This window comes from Engystomops pustulosus, chromosome 7, assembly GCF_040894005.1.
Source record: "Engystomops pustulosus chromosome 7, aEngPut4.maternal, whole genome shotgun sequence".
Lineage (NCBI taxonomy): Eukaryota > Metazoa > Chordata > Amphibia > Anura > Leptodactylidae > Engystomops > Engystomops pustulosus.
In genome coordinates, this window is record NC_092417.1 from 57,360,571 (window position 1) to 57,376,888 (window position 16,318).

Sequence of the window (16,318 nt, forward strand, 5' to 3'; positions counted from 1 at the left end):
GGCTGTTACTGCACACTGTGTGTAGTTTTTAAGCTGACAGATTACCTTTAACCCCTTACCGACGTGTGACGTGTTAGAGGGCGTACAGGTATATCACGGGCTGAGCCCTCTCCATACAAGGTGGCAGTCTGCTGCATATAGCTAGCACCGATCGCAGGTGTTAACCCTTCAATTGCCGCCGGCAAAGCTGCCAGCAGCATTAAAAGGGCAGCGGCTTGTGGTCGCCACCATATTGGCTTAGATTGTGGCTCCCTGTCACTTCCCAGGCAATAGAAAAAAAAAACCAGGCTTTTTCTACTGCCTCTCGCTGCACAGCGGCCTTGCAATCCGTGTCTGAAGAAGGTCTATAAGAAAGACCAAAACGTTACATGAATTTGGATTGTCATACTTTGTACACCAGTAAAATTCTGTCTTTTTGCATCATCAAATGGAGAGCCAAGCGTTTTATTATTATACTTAACGGACTGGTATCCTACTTGAGCACCCTCTTGCACACCCAGTGGAGTGAGGTGCAGTCCTTTACTACTACATTATAATCCAATACTGTATAAACCTGTGCAGTCTGATCCTGCAGTCATATCTAACTACCTTCCATTCATCTCCTTCTTGAAATCCTACAGGCAAGAGAAGAGAGGCAGACAGGCAGAAGTAATAACTCCCAGATCAGGGCATGTAAAGTTTATGTGTAGCTACCTAAACATTGGATACAAAAAAATGTAATGCTCAAAAGTAGATTTTTATTTTTTTCTTTCATTTCAAATATACAGGCAGTCCCCGGGTTACGTACAAGATAGGGTCTGTAGGTTTGTTCTTAAGTTGAATTTGTATGTAAGTCGGAACTGTATATTATATCATTGTAGCCCCAGCCAGAACTTTTTTGGTCTCTGTGACAATTGGATTTTAAAAATGTTGGGTTGTCATAAGAATCAATATTAACACTAGAGTTTCATTTCAGACACCTGTGATAACTGTTCTAGATGTTTATTGTAGCCTAGGACTAAAGCACAATAAATTACCAATATCCACTGGTCCGTTTGTAACTAGGGGTCATATGTAAGTCGAGTGATCTTAAGTTGGGCACCCCCTGTACTGGAAAAAATGGTGCAACTTGGGCCTTTCATGTAACAACTCTACTTTCTTTGATAAAAATCACAGAAAAAAAAAAAATGAAAAAATTACAGCGAATGGTAGCGAATGGGTCAAACTCCAAGAGTAAAAATCTGTAAATGCTGCCACTTGATACTAAGTGGAAATCAAATGAAGCGGTCCATTTCCTAGCAGACCCCTCTAGAGCGCTACACTTCATGTACTATTAATAGCATGTATGATGAGAGTGCTGATCTGCGTCACACAGCCTCGCAGAGGCAGATGATGGGTCATTGTGCATGGAGATTACTTGTATAGAGATGATTCCATGGAAAAGATCTTTGTTGCCTAGACAACCAACACAGCTCAAGAACTATTCTGCGAGCAGCGCTGACCTACATAAGCCCATGACCAGCGCCACAGTCTGCTTTACTGTATTATAACACTGGCCCGGCAGATGGAAAGTATATAATAAGCACAACATCAATCTACATTGAAGACTATTAAACAATTAAAAATGGTTAGAACTCCATCCAGTGCTATACTGATCTGATCTGCAGCCACTCTTCAGTATTCCCATTTTGTTCAGTGCCTTTACACTACACGGTGTACCATTATATGATCAATACATTATAGAAGCGGAAATGTCATTACCTGTTGTGGTTACCAGCCTGATTGTACATTTCGGTCTGTGGCCTACTCAGGTTAAATAATGTTTCTGGGAGTAACTTTCAGGGAAGAGATCCACATCCTGCAGTTGGGAATTGTGGATAGTACGATTTGGAACCCACAAATAAATAAGTGCGGCTTCCATAGAGAAGAAAAAGTCAGCATCATTAGTCACCATCAGCTCCCTCCAGGAGCATTATAGTGCAATCCTAAACCGGGCAGGACCCCCTGTAGAATTGTCTTGATATACCAGGCAGGCCTGTGTTTACGCCATGGCAAAGGGGGCAAATGCCCAGGGACCCCGACCTCAAGAGGGCCCCTGGACATTTGAAGTATACAGGGTCGGACTGGATTCACTATGGCAGGGGCCTCCTATGGGTATGGACAGAGGCCCCTGACATAGTGAAGCCAGTCCAGCCCTGAATACTTCAGATGTCCACGGGTCCAGTGCCTGTAATAGTTTCTGGCCCAACAAGTACTATGACTACAGGGTGCTGAGTGCGAAGTGGCCTGAAGCTTTCCTGGAGCATGTTGCACTCTGACCACGGATGGGTGGCTGCATCATGGCGTCATCATGCGCCTGCGCATCCCTTCCCATCCGGTGGCACCAGTTGTCGAAGTTAGAACACGGGACAAGGCAGGAGGTGAGTACAGGGCCGGTTCTAGACAAAGTGGGGCCCTGGGCAAAAGTAAAAGTGGGAAAAGCTCCCTTTAGTATGGTAAAACAAACTGTAATATGGGAGAATTTTATAGGAGATAGATAGATGATAGGGAAATTGATGGGCAGCACAGTGGCTCAATGGTTAGCACTACAGCCTTGCAGTGCTGGTCAACATCTGCAAAGAATTTGTATGTTCTCTGTGTTTGCGCAGGTTTCCTCTGGGCCCTCCTGTTTCCTCCCACACTCCAAAAAATTACTGGTAGGTTGAATAGATTGTGAGCCCCATCGGGGACAGGGACTGATCTGACAAGTTCGGTGCAGCGTTGTGTAATCTGTGTGCGCTATATAAATAAAGGAATTATTATTATTATGATAGAAAATAAATATGAAAGATGATAGAGATTTCTAGATGCAGAACTATAAAGTAGATGATATTTACAGGAGATAGATATGAGAGATAAATACAGTAGAAGAGAAACAGAAGATTGATTAATAAATAGATAGCGAAATAGTGAGATATATAAATGGTCAGATTATATGAGATAGATAATTAGACAGATAGATGATAAGCATCTTCAACCGGGAATTCAACCCTTTCACTCCCCGGCATTTCTGGATATTTTGATGCGTTATTGACCAGAGCAATTTTTACAGTTTTGACGCTTAAAAATTAAATCAAAATTACAGCAAAAAGAATTAAACCCAACAAACCATATATTTTCTGAAAGCAGACACTTGCCCCATTTTCAAAATTGCATTAAAGAGTTTATAGACATAGGCGCCTTTATGCAATTTTGATTCAAACTGAAACATTTTATGAAAAAAAAAACTTAAAATTGACTTGGATGGCAAAAAATGTGCTCCAAACAGAAAACATTTACCTTCACATCTCCTAAGTGTAATAGATGGACATGTGTAGAGTTCACAAATGCCTCATATTGATATTGTTCACATGAATAAATCCACATAATATCACTAAAACTGAAATAACTAGATATCTGCTTTTCAGCTAGAAATTTTAAGACAGTCACAACCTGCAAAATATAGCAATAAAAACAGAATAAAAAGTAAAGGCGCCATAAAACCTATAGAATTTTGAAAGCAGACGATGCATTTGGCAATTAACATTCAAAATTTCAAAATATATTTACAAATCCTGAATACTTATATAAAGAAAATATATTTTCCTAAAACTGTAGGATCATACAGACCCCAGATGTGTAAATTTACCAAAATATGAAGCAAAGAGAATGTTAAATCCACAGGGACACCAAACTGTGCGAGCGTCACACAGATCTATCAGTGTATACTCCCTTACACAATGGTAACCCAAATAAATAACTATGTATCCATAAACTGAGCTAATGAGATAATAAAAGTCACTATTAGATGTGCGCCAATGTATTATCCGCACAACAACAGAACCCTCCGCGCTTCATAAGAATGAGAGTGAGAACGTCATAACACAGGTGTAAATAATGGAGGACAGTGTGAGTGTGAGTGTTTTTGGTGTTACATATAACTTTATGGACATGTTCTGGGTTGCGGTGTTAATATATAAAAGCAACATTAGGCGAAGAGGGTCAAATGTTCATTGTATCAGTCAATTTTCGCAAAAAAAACTATCACGAAATAAGGCAATAAGAGGGAAAGTGTGTTCTTAGATAGTTCTACCTAGAGAAGGGTTAAAAACATGAATAGTAGTTGATATTATCCCTTCTCAGAATGTAGTAACATATAAAGTGAATATTTCCATTATCTGTGAGGTGCAGCAGCTCCTGTGTGCAGCAAATTCTCCCTGTAGCCTGATGGGGGGGGGGGGGCACACTTCATTGGACTGTATCTCTGGCTCTGTGACACATAGAACCTCTTTTCCTATGAAAGAAGAAAGTCTCCTCTTTCCTGGTATACAGAGGCCCAATATTGGTGTCCAACTTTCCCTCACTGCTCCCTCCTCTTGCCAGGAGGTGGGATGATGTTATATCAATGCGTCCGCCGGCCTCCTCTGCACACAGCAGCAGCTTGTGTGATAACCACTGAAACACCGTCTAGCACACATGTCATGTCCATGAGCATGAGCCCTGACGTCACATAGGATTGGCTACAATGGTGGAGGTCAGCCCAGCAATTCATCATAGGATTATCCTTCATCCTCATGAAACGCAGAAAGGCTCACACCATGTACCCAAAAGTAAACCCCACAGTGTCAAGAAAAAACTTCTACACGGTCCCTGATAAATCTGCAGCCTTATATAATATTAAAATATACAATATTTTTCCCCACTAAAATTTTATGATTATATGTTCCAATAAATAAGATTAAAAGCTGTGAGTGAGGCGTCACTTATAAATATGTAGATATTAGGGCGTTTCATACCAGTACAAGAGACAAGGACATTTTAATTCCCCCTGTAGTCAGACATATTGTCAGCCATTCAAGGGTTAATCCTTCAGAATCCTGAGTGTGACCTCATAGATGCGCTGATGTCACAATTCCCACTTATGATAAATTGACCTCTGAATCAGAAGGGGCAGGGAATGGGTGATGAGACGTCGATGCGTGAAGAACCGTGGATCTATGGACCCCTGGACGTATGGACCCTGGACAAATGGACCCCGGACGTGTGCACCCCTGGACGCATGGACCCCTGGACGCATGGACCCCTGGACGCATGGACCCCTGGACCTCGGGATCCTGGATACCTGGGTGACAGATATTTATTGGCAGTAACCCTCTAAGCCCAGAGGAAGGGCAATCCTTCAGCCATGGGTTCCCTAGAGGTTTCCTCCACAGGGGGTTTTTCCTCTCCTGAGTGCTGAAGGGTGACTCTTCGTGAGTCCAGGGTCTGCCATGGGATGGGATTATAAATAAATATTTGGTTATTTAGTTCCCAATTATTTGTCTTTTGTCTATTTATTGGATCTTTTTTGGTTAAATTAATTTTTCTTGGTGGTTTCTTTGGCCGGTGAATACAAGGTCTGTGCACATCTCATCTCACAGGGTCATCAGGGAACATAGTGCAGTAACTGCCCCTATGTATGTATCTGCCCCAGTGGTTGCCCCTTATGTACTGCACAGGTATCACATGTACACGCACTCCCAGGGTAACATAACATATGCCAGAACTGTCCTGGTTACCCATACCAACCAATCACAGCTTCCATTCCTGACTATCCTCTCTTACACTTAAAGCTGCTCTGTGATTGGTTGCCAATTGATATACATTAAAAATTATTTCCTCAAGAAGCAAAGAAGGTAAAAACTAAACACTTCATTAACCTATTGCTGCTCAGAGAAAGAAATATCAGTCACCGGAGCTGAGCCGGTATCAGGAAGCCGGGTTTCATCTGCTACTAACAGCTGACACCCCAGTGTAGCACCCGCACTGAGTGTGAGCTCTGATTGTAGGAGTATGATCTGTTAGATGCCGTGGTCTGCTTACTTCAAATGCCTCCTGGGGGATTGTCCCCCCATGATCAGCCCCCCATTCCGCTGTTGATGAGTGACAGTAGTTGCTATGGCAACTCTGAGGTCCGATCAGGACCCCAGGACTGTCCATAGTCAGAACCCACATAGATGGATCTTACAGTCTCTGTATCAGCTTCTGCACAGGGTGACAGTGATAACACCCTGCAATACATCAGTACTACAGGGAATTATAATGGATAAGGAATCACCTGATGTTAATGTCCCATAGTGGGACTAATAAAAAAAGTCTACAGACATGTGGGTACATAGGTCTCCGTATGACCCCCCTGAACTGATATGCAGGTGCAGAAGACCCTCCAGCCTCCCCTATACCCCCCTGAGCATTGTGAGCCTTCAACCATACAGTAAGTCCCTTCAGGCTTGCTGTTTACTAATCCTATGACAACTGACCCGCTCCTTCACATACACACACATTACTGACACATGCTCTACATACACACACATTACTGACACATGCTCTACATATATACACATTACTGACACATGCTCTACATACACACACATTACTGACACATGCTCTACATACACACACATTACTGACACACTCTCTACATACACACACATTACTGACACACTCTCTACATTCATACACATTACTGACAAATGCTATACATATATACACATTACTGACACATGCTCTACATATATACACATTACTGACACATGCTCTACATACACACACATTACTGACACACGCTCTACATACACACACACATTACTGACACACTCTCTACATACACACACATTACTGACACATGCTCTACATATATACACATTACTGACACATGCTCTACATACACACACATTACTGACACATGCTCTACATACACACACATTACTGACAAATGCTATACATACATACATATTACTGACACATGCTCTACATACACACACATTACTGACACACGCTCTACATACACACACATTACTGACACACGCTCTACATACACACACATTACTGACACACTCTCTACATACACACAAATTACTGACACACTCTCTACATACACACACATTACTGACACATGCTCTACATATATACACATTACTGACACATGCTCTACATATATACACATTACTGACACATGCTCTACATATATACACATTACTGACACATGCTCTACATATATACACATTACTGACACATGCTCTACATACACACACATTACTGACACATGCTCTACACATATACACATTACTGACACATGCTCTACATACACACACATTACTGACACATGCTCTACATTCATACACATTACTGACAAATGCTATACATACATACATATTACTGACACATGATCTACATACACACATTACTGACACATGCTCTACATACACACACATTACTGACACATGCTCTACAGGCACACACATTACTGACACATGCTCTACATGCACACACATTACTGACACATGCTCTACATATATACACAATACTGACACATGCTCTACATACACACACATTACTGACACATGCTCTACATACACACACATTACTGACACACTCTACATTCACACACATTACTGACACATGATCTACATACACACATTACTGACACATGCTCTACATACACACACATTACTGACACATGCTCTACATGCACACACATTACTGACACATGCTCTACATACACACACATTACTGACACATGCTCTACATGCACACACATTACTGACACATGCTCTACATACACACACATTACTGACACATGCTCTACATACACACACATTACTGATACATGCTAATAGATGGACATGTGTAGAGTTCACAAATGCCTCATATTGATATGTTCACAAGAATAAATCCACATAATATCACTAAAACTGTAATAACTAGACATCTGTTTTTCAGCTAGAAATTTTAAGACAGTCACAACCTGCAAAATATAGCAATAAAACAGAATAAAAAGTAAAGGCGCCCGTAAAGCCTATATAATTTTGAAAGCAGACAACCAGGCGATGCATTTGGCAATTAAAATTCAAAATTTCCTCTAAAATATGTACAAATCCAGAATACCTACATAAAGAAAACATACTTTCCTAAACAAGCAAGATATGATGGAGATCATACAGACCCCACATGTGTATATTCACCAACATATGCAGCAAAGGGAACGTTAAATCCACAGGGGACAATAAACAATTTTTGCAGAACATTTCACTAAGCATCACACAGATCTATCATTGTATTCATTGTATTGTATTAAAAGGCAATAAGAGAGAAAGTGTGTTCTTAGATAGTTCTGCATAAAGAAGGGTTAAAAACATGAATATTAGTTGATATTATCCCTTCTCAAAATGTACTAACTTATAGAGTGAATATTTCCATTATCTGTGAGGAGCAGCAGCTCCTGTGTGCAGCAAATTCTCCCTGTAGCCTGATGGAAGGGGGGGGGGGGGGATGGAGCACACTTCAGAGGGCTGTATCTCTGGCTCTGTGACACCTAGAACGTCACTTCTTTTTTCCTAAGCAAGAAGAATCTAGTGAAGTGATAAAAATGATATTCTAACTTTAAACCTGAATATCTTTGGATCCCTGGCACCTAGAAACAAAATTCAAGATTCATTTGAAAGAAGAGATTCCCCCCTTTAAGGGGGCCCTGGGCAATTGCCCACTTTGCCTACCCATAGCGCCGGCCCTGGGTGAGTACATTAATTAATTTGCAACAAGAAGAGGGAGACCGGTATATATAATTCATTGGGGGGCAGTGTATATAATGAAGGAACCCATTATCTAAATTCATTAATGGAAGCAGTATATTAAGCTTATTGGGGGGCAGTGTATACAATTCATGGGGGAGGACAGTGTGTATAATGAGGAGGCCCAAGATGTAAATTCATGACTGGGTGCAGTGTATATAATGAATGGGCCCTTTATGTAATTTCATGAAGAGGGCAGTATATAATACTCATGGGCGGGACAGTGTATATAATTAATGAAGGGGCCCAGTATATACATTTTTATGCAAAATATTTTAATGAAATTATTTTTGTGCAAAGCTGGCAAAATGGGATCCAAACTTGAAGTTAATATTCCATGGCGGGAGATTACCATTGTGTTTTAAATGAATTAATTCAAGGTAACCTCTGTTGTGCAAAGTACATCTATTTGTGGTTTTACATATTGATTAACAGGTATCTCTGTATCTACACAAATAGAAGAATTGGTCTCAGTTACTAAGGTAGACTGAATCTTATTTGCTCAGCTTTCCTGCTCTGTATCATAATACTTGCATAAACAGTTCAACCAGAAATTCTCTCCTGAAAGGTTTGTAAGATAAAATGTTAAATACAACAGTATTAAAAAAAAAATTCTTTATTTAACATTCAGAATATTCCTTCACTTACTTTCTTTCGGTACAAAGGACACAGTGGCACTTTTGGTCTTCACTGGTACGGGATGGAAGCGGCATTTGCCTGGTGGAGCCCTCCTGTGGCGATAGAGAGTATGAGCTGTAAAATTCAGAGCCTAGAAGAAAGCTTCCAGGATATTAGTTGCTATTGACAGCCATCAGAGGTCCTGAGAGACTGAAGGCGAGATCTATCTATCCGATGTGTTCCTAATTACAGGATATTAATGATTCATGCCAATGTTCTATGGACAATTTGAGCAATAAATTCATCAGTCGACAAATAGAGCGATCTGTGAGCCTGGCACATCTGTGAGAGCACATCATCCCATAATTAGTCTGATACATGGAGGCCGAATACATTATGAGATGTGTACTGTGTAATGAGAGGCCGCACCAGGTATTTTATGTAGCACTTGTCATAAACTTAATGAGATAATTAGTGTGGATCATTAGCACATCCTGGCACTACACTTCAGTCGAATTCACTACGAGATTTGCAAACATTATAATGTATATCTCTATAAATAATGTTCCATAACTAGTCCACGACTGAAAAAGAACTAAACCACATCTGAGTTGTGTCTAAAGCGAGTCCCCACTTTGATGAAATGAACCTACACTGCAATACCACATTCAACCTATGATCAAGTGTGGCGCTGTATAATTAAATACTATTAATTATTGTCACCTTGATGGGTCTATGATCTTGTAAACTACTCCGGTCGGGGATGTGGCACTTGGTATACCAGTAGACATAAAGTAGAGTTCACCTGAAAAGATAGACAAAATGTTAGGGTAATGGTATTTTTTGCTTGCAGGTGACATATATATCTATTCGGTAATCTATCTATCTATCGGGTAATAAATCTATTGCCCCATAAATAAATACTCTGCACATAAAATATGGTTCCACAATAATCGGCTTTTTACTTTTAAAATTAATACGGTACTAACATTAGCCCCCTCCTCCATAAAGCCCCAGTGATGAGCCTGATACCCTTGTGTTATGCTTTATAACATATTTTAAATTTCTGGCCATTTGTTCAAGTTAAAAACATATAAAACCATAGTAAAGAAAGGATTTCATTTAATTTAGACTTTTATAGGAAATTTATCATCGAAATCAAGCATGATAAGTAAGTGTCCCTGGTGTATGAACGATCGCATCCTTTATACCAACATTACATGGGCTAGATCATCAATTATTGACCTCCCTTTTATATCGAATATAAACTCCCCTCAATAGAGTATACAAAAGATAACTGGAGTCATGCATATCCTCATTTCATAAAACCACTTTTATTAAATCCACATACCATACATAAAAAATCTTTTTTTTACAATACAAGCATTAAAACTATTTCAGGATTCCAAATACAGTCCTGAGGACAGACACACCCCCTGAGGGGGATAACCACGAAACACACGTTGGGGCAGCAGCAGTGTGATATTCAACATGGGTAAGTAGCACATCACAGTCTCTTGCTGCATAAAAGTTACAATATATACAGTAAATCTCAAGAGAGGGGATTTGGGTAGGTGATTTGCTATTATGCAACTTTGTGATTAGTGGTACTGCCTGCCGCATGGATATTCACCTGCTATTTGGCTATACTGTTTTAGGAACCCTGAAGTTGTTTAAATATTTGTACTATAAGTTTTAAAAATAAAAGTGGTTTTATGAAATAAGTGTGTGCATGACTCTAGTTCTCTCTTGTCTACTGCACTTGCTCATAGATCATAACCCTTCAGGCTCATTAGTACAATTTTTAAAGTTGACTTTTAGAAGGCAGGAGGCCATGGATAACAAATATAAGAAGATTACCAGAGTTACAGTGTCTGGATCTATGAGGAAGTTGTTTTACCATAATGGATTTTGATGGTAAATTTCCTTGAAGAAATTAAAACTTGTAACCCAGATAGAAAGGAAATAGACTGCCAACTGCCAGCTCAAGGAATCTCATAGAGACAGATGACAACACTGTGTATAGTATATTTTCCCCAAGAAGACTTGAGACGCTGTTGTAACGTGTCGAGCAGAAACTAGAAGAAGCAGAACAATCCCCTGGCGGAGTCACCTGTCACTCAGTGTCCTGGAGTATGAATTCACATGTCAGAGGAGGAAAGGGCTTCACTGAATCACTTGCAGGACAGAGTATAAGACAATATCTGAATAGAACACAAATGGACACAGTCACTGAGCACTTGTGCTTGTTTCTTCAGGACTGTCTTCAGTTCTATAAAAATCTCAAACATTCTTCCATTTTGAAAAGCTTAAAGATTTTTTGCACTGTGTTAGCCAGTGGATAAAAAGATGAAAGTTGAGAGTCTAACACAGTACCAAGAATTTTTAGGCTTTTAACCCCATAAAAAGATGTGTGGTGGCTTGTTTTCTGCGTAATAAATTGCACTTCATAGTGACGGTATTTAACCCCTTAAGGACGGAGGGTTTTCCGGCTCATTTCTCGCTCTCCAACTTCAAAAATCCATAACTTTTTCATTTTTCCGTGTACAGACCTGTGTGAGGGCTTATTTTGTGCGTAACAAATTTTACTTTCCCGTAATGTTATTTATTTTAACATGCCGTGTACTGCGAAGCTGAAAAAAAATTCCAAATGTGGAAAAATTGAAAAAAAACCGCACGTGCGTCACGTTCTTGTGGGCTCAGTTTTTACGACTTTCACTCTTCGCTCCAAATAACACGCCTACTTTATTCTTTGGTTCGGTGCGATCGCGGTGATACCAAATTTATATAGGTTTTATTGTGTTTTAATACATTTTCAAAAATTAAACGAATGTGTACAAAAAAGAAAAAAATTTTTTTGCCATCTTCTGACGCTAATAACTTTTTCATACTTTGGCGCACGGAAATGTGTGAGGGGTCATTTTTTGCGAAATGAGGCGACGTTTTCATTGCTACCATTTTGAGGTCTGTGCGACATTTTGATCATTTTTTATTTCATTTTTTATGTTATGTAAAAAGGTGTAAAAGTCGCATTTCGGACATTTGGGCGCCATTTCCCGCCTCGGAGGTCACCGCCGGCCGTAACCGTTTTTATATTTTGATAGATCGGGCATTTTGGGACGCGGCGATACCTAATATGTCTGTGATTTTTACTGTTTGTTATGTTTTATATCCGTTCTAGGGAAAGGGGGGTGATTTGAACTTTTAATATTTTATTAATTTTTTTTATTTTTTAAACTTTTTTTTTTCTTTTTTTTTTCACTATTTTTTAGACCATCTAGGGTACAATAACCCTAGATGATCAGATCGCTCCTACCATATACTGCAATACTACAGTATTGCAATATATGGCGTTTTTGCAGGTCTTACATTACAATGAGCCACTGGCTCATTGTAACGAACCTGCATAAACCATGTAGCCTCGTGTCAAGAGAAGACCCGAGGCTACCATGGTAACCGATCGCCGCCCCCCGATGACGTTCGGGGGCGTGGCGATCGAAAAAAAGATGGCGGCGCCCGCGCGCCGCCGTCTTTTAAACGCCGCCCGCGACTTTGCGGGCGGCGTTTAGAGGGTTAATAGCCGCGATCGGTGCAAGCACCGACCGCGGTTATTAGCGGTGGGGGTTTTGTGCAAAATGCAAAAACCCCCACCTCTGTATGAAGAGGACTCAGCCCGTGAGCCCTCTTCATACTTCCCTTATACCTCTGCGCCGTAGAGCTACGGCGCAGAGCGTTAAGGGGTTAATATTCCATGCCGTGTATTGGGAAGCCGAAAAAAAAATTCCAAATGCTGTGAAAATACAAAGCATTTATGCCATTTGCTTGTGGACTTGTATTTTACAGCTTTCACTGTGTGCCCCAAATTACTTGTCTACTTTATTCTTTTGCTTGGTGCAATCATGGGGATACCAAATTTATATAGGTTTTCTAATGTTTTCATACATTAACAAAAATTAAAACCTGTTTAGATAGTGAGCTCCATGGGGACAGGGACCAATTTGTCAAGCTTTGTGCAGCGCTGCGTAGGAGCTATATAAATAAAGAATTATTATAAGCATTATTGTTAACCTGTCCAAAAGAAATTCTTCATTTTGCCTTCTTCTGGCGCTAATAACATTTTTATACTTCAGTGCACGGAGCTGTGTGTGGTGTCATTTTTTGCGGCTTTTTATAGAATTTTTTATATTTTGCAAAATGCCAAAAAAGTGGCATTTTTTACTTTAGGCGCCATTTTCCATTGTGGGGTTAAACGCCAGGAATAACCATTATTATATTTTGATAGATCGGACATTTTGTGACGCAGCCATACCTAACATTTTTATGATTTGTACTGTTTATTTATAATTATATCAGTTCTAGGGAAACTTTCTTTTATTTATTTACTTTTTTTTAGATCCCCTAAGGTACCGTATATACTCGTGTATAAGCTTTTTCCAGCACAAAGAATGCTGAAAAGTCCTGAAAACCCTCAACTCGGCTTATACACGAGTCAATTAAAAAAAAACACAAAAAAAAAAAAACATACACACTCACCCTCCAGCGCCCCGATCCTTGGCACGGCTCTAGGCGGCTTCTCTTCGATCTACTAAATGCTGAATTAGCCGGCAGTGACACGTACATGCGATGAGACGCTGTCTCTACCAGCTGTTACAGCAGAGAGAAGAAAGAAGAGGAGCCGCTGGGAGCCGTGCCAAGGATCGGGAGCAGCGCCGAGCATCGGGGCACTGGAGGGTGAGTATGTAAGTTTATTTTTTTTATGTGCTAGGTAAACTGCTGGCTGTATACTACATGGGGGCCGGCTGGGTGTATACCACATGGGGGCCGGCAGGTTGTATACTACTGGGGGCCGGCAGGCTGACCAATGCATTTCCTACCCTTCCTACTCAAGTCAATAGGTTTTCCCAGTTTTTGGTGGTAAAATTAGGGGTCTCGGCTTATACTCGAGCATATAAGGTCCTTTAACCCTAGGTTGTCTGATTGATCCTACAATAAACTGCCATACTACATTATGGCAGTGTATGGGGATTTTGCACTGTTACAATGTACAAATCACGCATTTTAATACTTTGGGCTAAAAGGAGACAGCCTTTGTATGACCCAAGACTGTTATGGTAAGAGATCACACTCCCTGATGAAGTTACAGGGAGTGACTATCTAAGGCAATAATGTGGTGCCCACGCACTGTTGGCTTTTTAATGATGCCATGAAGCCCATGAGACCTCTCCATACACCCACAGTTGACATGTGACGTTCTATTACGTCACATATCGGTAAGGTATTAAAAAATGTAAGATACTAAAATGTACTTCATTTTTATGGAACTGAAGACACTCCTGAAGAATCAAGCACATCTGGACAGTTACGGTGTCCATTTGTGTATAAATTTTTGTTCTATTCAGATATTGTCTTGTAGATATTGTCTTGTAGTATTGGGCCCGAGTAGTCTTGAAAGCTTGCAACTGACATCCTCCTTTTTAGTAAGCCAATAAACTGAAGACTCTCAACCCGTTACCAGTCAGGGGACAGGTTGCTATAGACAAAGTACTTTATATGCCAAATAGGTTTTTAAAAAATGCCTGTGTTATATGGCGTTTGAAATAAAGTATGTGAAACTTTACATGGCTCACTGCCAGATTCCTCAGCCAGAGAGGAAAATTTTAAATCAATCATCCATCTGCTTTGTAATATATTTACTGCTCTGGTTGTTACTTCTGCCTGCTGCCCCTACCCCCCTTGATGATGTGTCAGCTCACTATAAACCATCTCTGCCTCCGGCATCTCAATGCAGGAAGAGGACGTGGGGGGGTGACAGGTTTCCTTTAACAGGACAGAGAAATACAATGAATGGCTGATCTCAATAATGAACTGACTGCAAACACGAAGAAGGTATATGGGACTGCTATGGAGGGGGTCCTCCACCACACTTTTACGTAGGACCTGAAGGCAATGGCAGGTCAGCCCCAGTTAAGGTAATATCCAATATCTGACACAGCCATGGACAAAACTGTTTCTAAAAAAAAAAAAACTGATGGCTGTGGGTGTATGAGTGACCCTTATATATAGAACTGTGGGCGCATGCTCCAACCCATTCACTTCAATGACACTTCAAAACAGCAATCTCTGGTACTTGTAATGGAGTGTATGGATGCACCACTGATCTATTCACATAGGGTGCTTGCAGACCCCCAGTGTGGTTGTAGATGAACTGCATTAGGATAAATTAAGAAATCTCTTTTCATATAGGTGCTAAAGAAGAAGAGTAACTAAATAAAGACTTCCCCCAACTATTTAGTTACACAATTATACTATATAGAATATGATAAAAATGCGATCTTTAATTCTTCTTGTACCTGCTTCATCCTCCGCAAAAGAGATTATGTACTGGTAATAGTTATTGATAAGACCAGGAAACATGCACGTCTGTCCCATCCCCATGCAGATTTCATGGTACTGCCATTCCCCTGTATGCCGATCTTCCTTCAAAGCCATCAATCTCCTGTTGTGATGAAGGCAAAAATAAAAAATAGTGTCAATGTATTGCCATGACATTTCTGTACAAAAAAGTAGTGTTTGCGTGGGTTCCTCCGGTTTCCTCCCACACTCCAAAACATACTGGTAGGTTGATTAGATTGTGAGGCACATTGGGGACAGGGACCGATTTGACATGCTCTGTGCAGCGCTGCGTAATCTGTGTGCGCTATATAAATAAAGAATTATTATTATTAATGCTAATACTATGCTAATGGGCCAGAGGTCAAAGCCAGCAGTAAGCTCCCTAAAAGACTCTCAAAGTGAGAGAAATGACAGAGGTATGTATTTTGGGTCTTTCCTTAGCACATGCCAGAGGCAGTGTCTAATATGCTGCCTGTCTGCATTAATAACAGTAATACAGTGTTTTATACAAGAAATAAAATTATCGCAAGTTGATGAAAAAGTTAAAACTTACCCACTCATAAAATCTCCAAATATATACAGTCCATTTAAGTTTGGATATTCACAGCCTCTGTAAACATATCCGCCAGTGACTGATTTCCCCAGTTTATGAGGGTAGGCAAAAATTGGAAGAATGTCATCTGCACAGAAAGAGGTGAATT

The 16,318-nt window shown here is 40.3% G+C and overlaps 1 protein-coding gene across 1 annotated transcript in view; it reads right to left on the reverse strand.

Moving 5' to 3' along the window:
• Positions 1-16,318, reverse strand: part of HHIPL1 (HHIP like 1) — a 28,569-nt gene that overhangs the window by 1,231 nt on the left and 11,020 nt on the right. Inside the window, exons 5-8 of the mRNA XM_072116049.1 lie at positions 16,171-16,297; positions 15,575-15,720; positions 9,948-10,029; positions 9,255-9,337 (exon numbers count right to left, since the gene is read on the reverse strand). Of these exons, the coding sequence (XP_071972150.1) occupies positions 9,255-9,337; positions 9,948-10,029; positions 15,575-15,720; positions 16,171-16,297 (438 nt within the window). The remainder of the gene's footprint in view (positions 1-9,254; positions 9,338-9,947; positions 10,030-15,574; positions 15,721-16,170; positions 16,298-16,318) is intronic.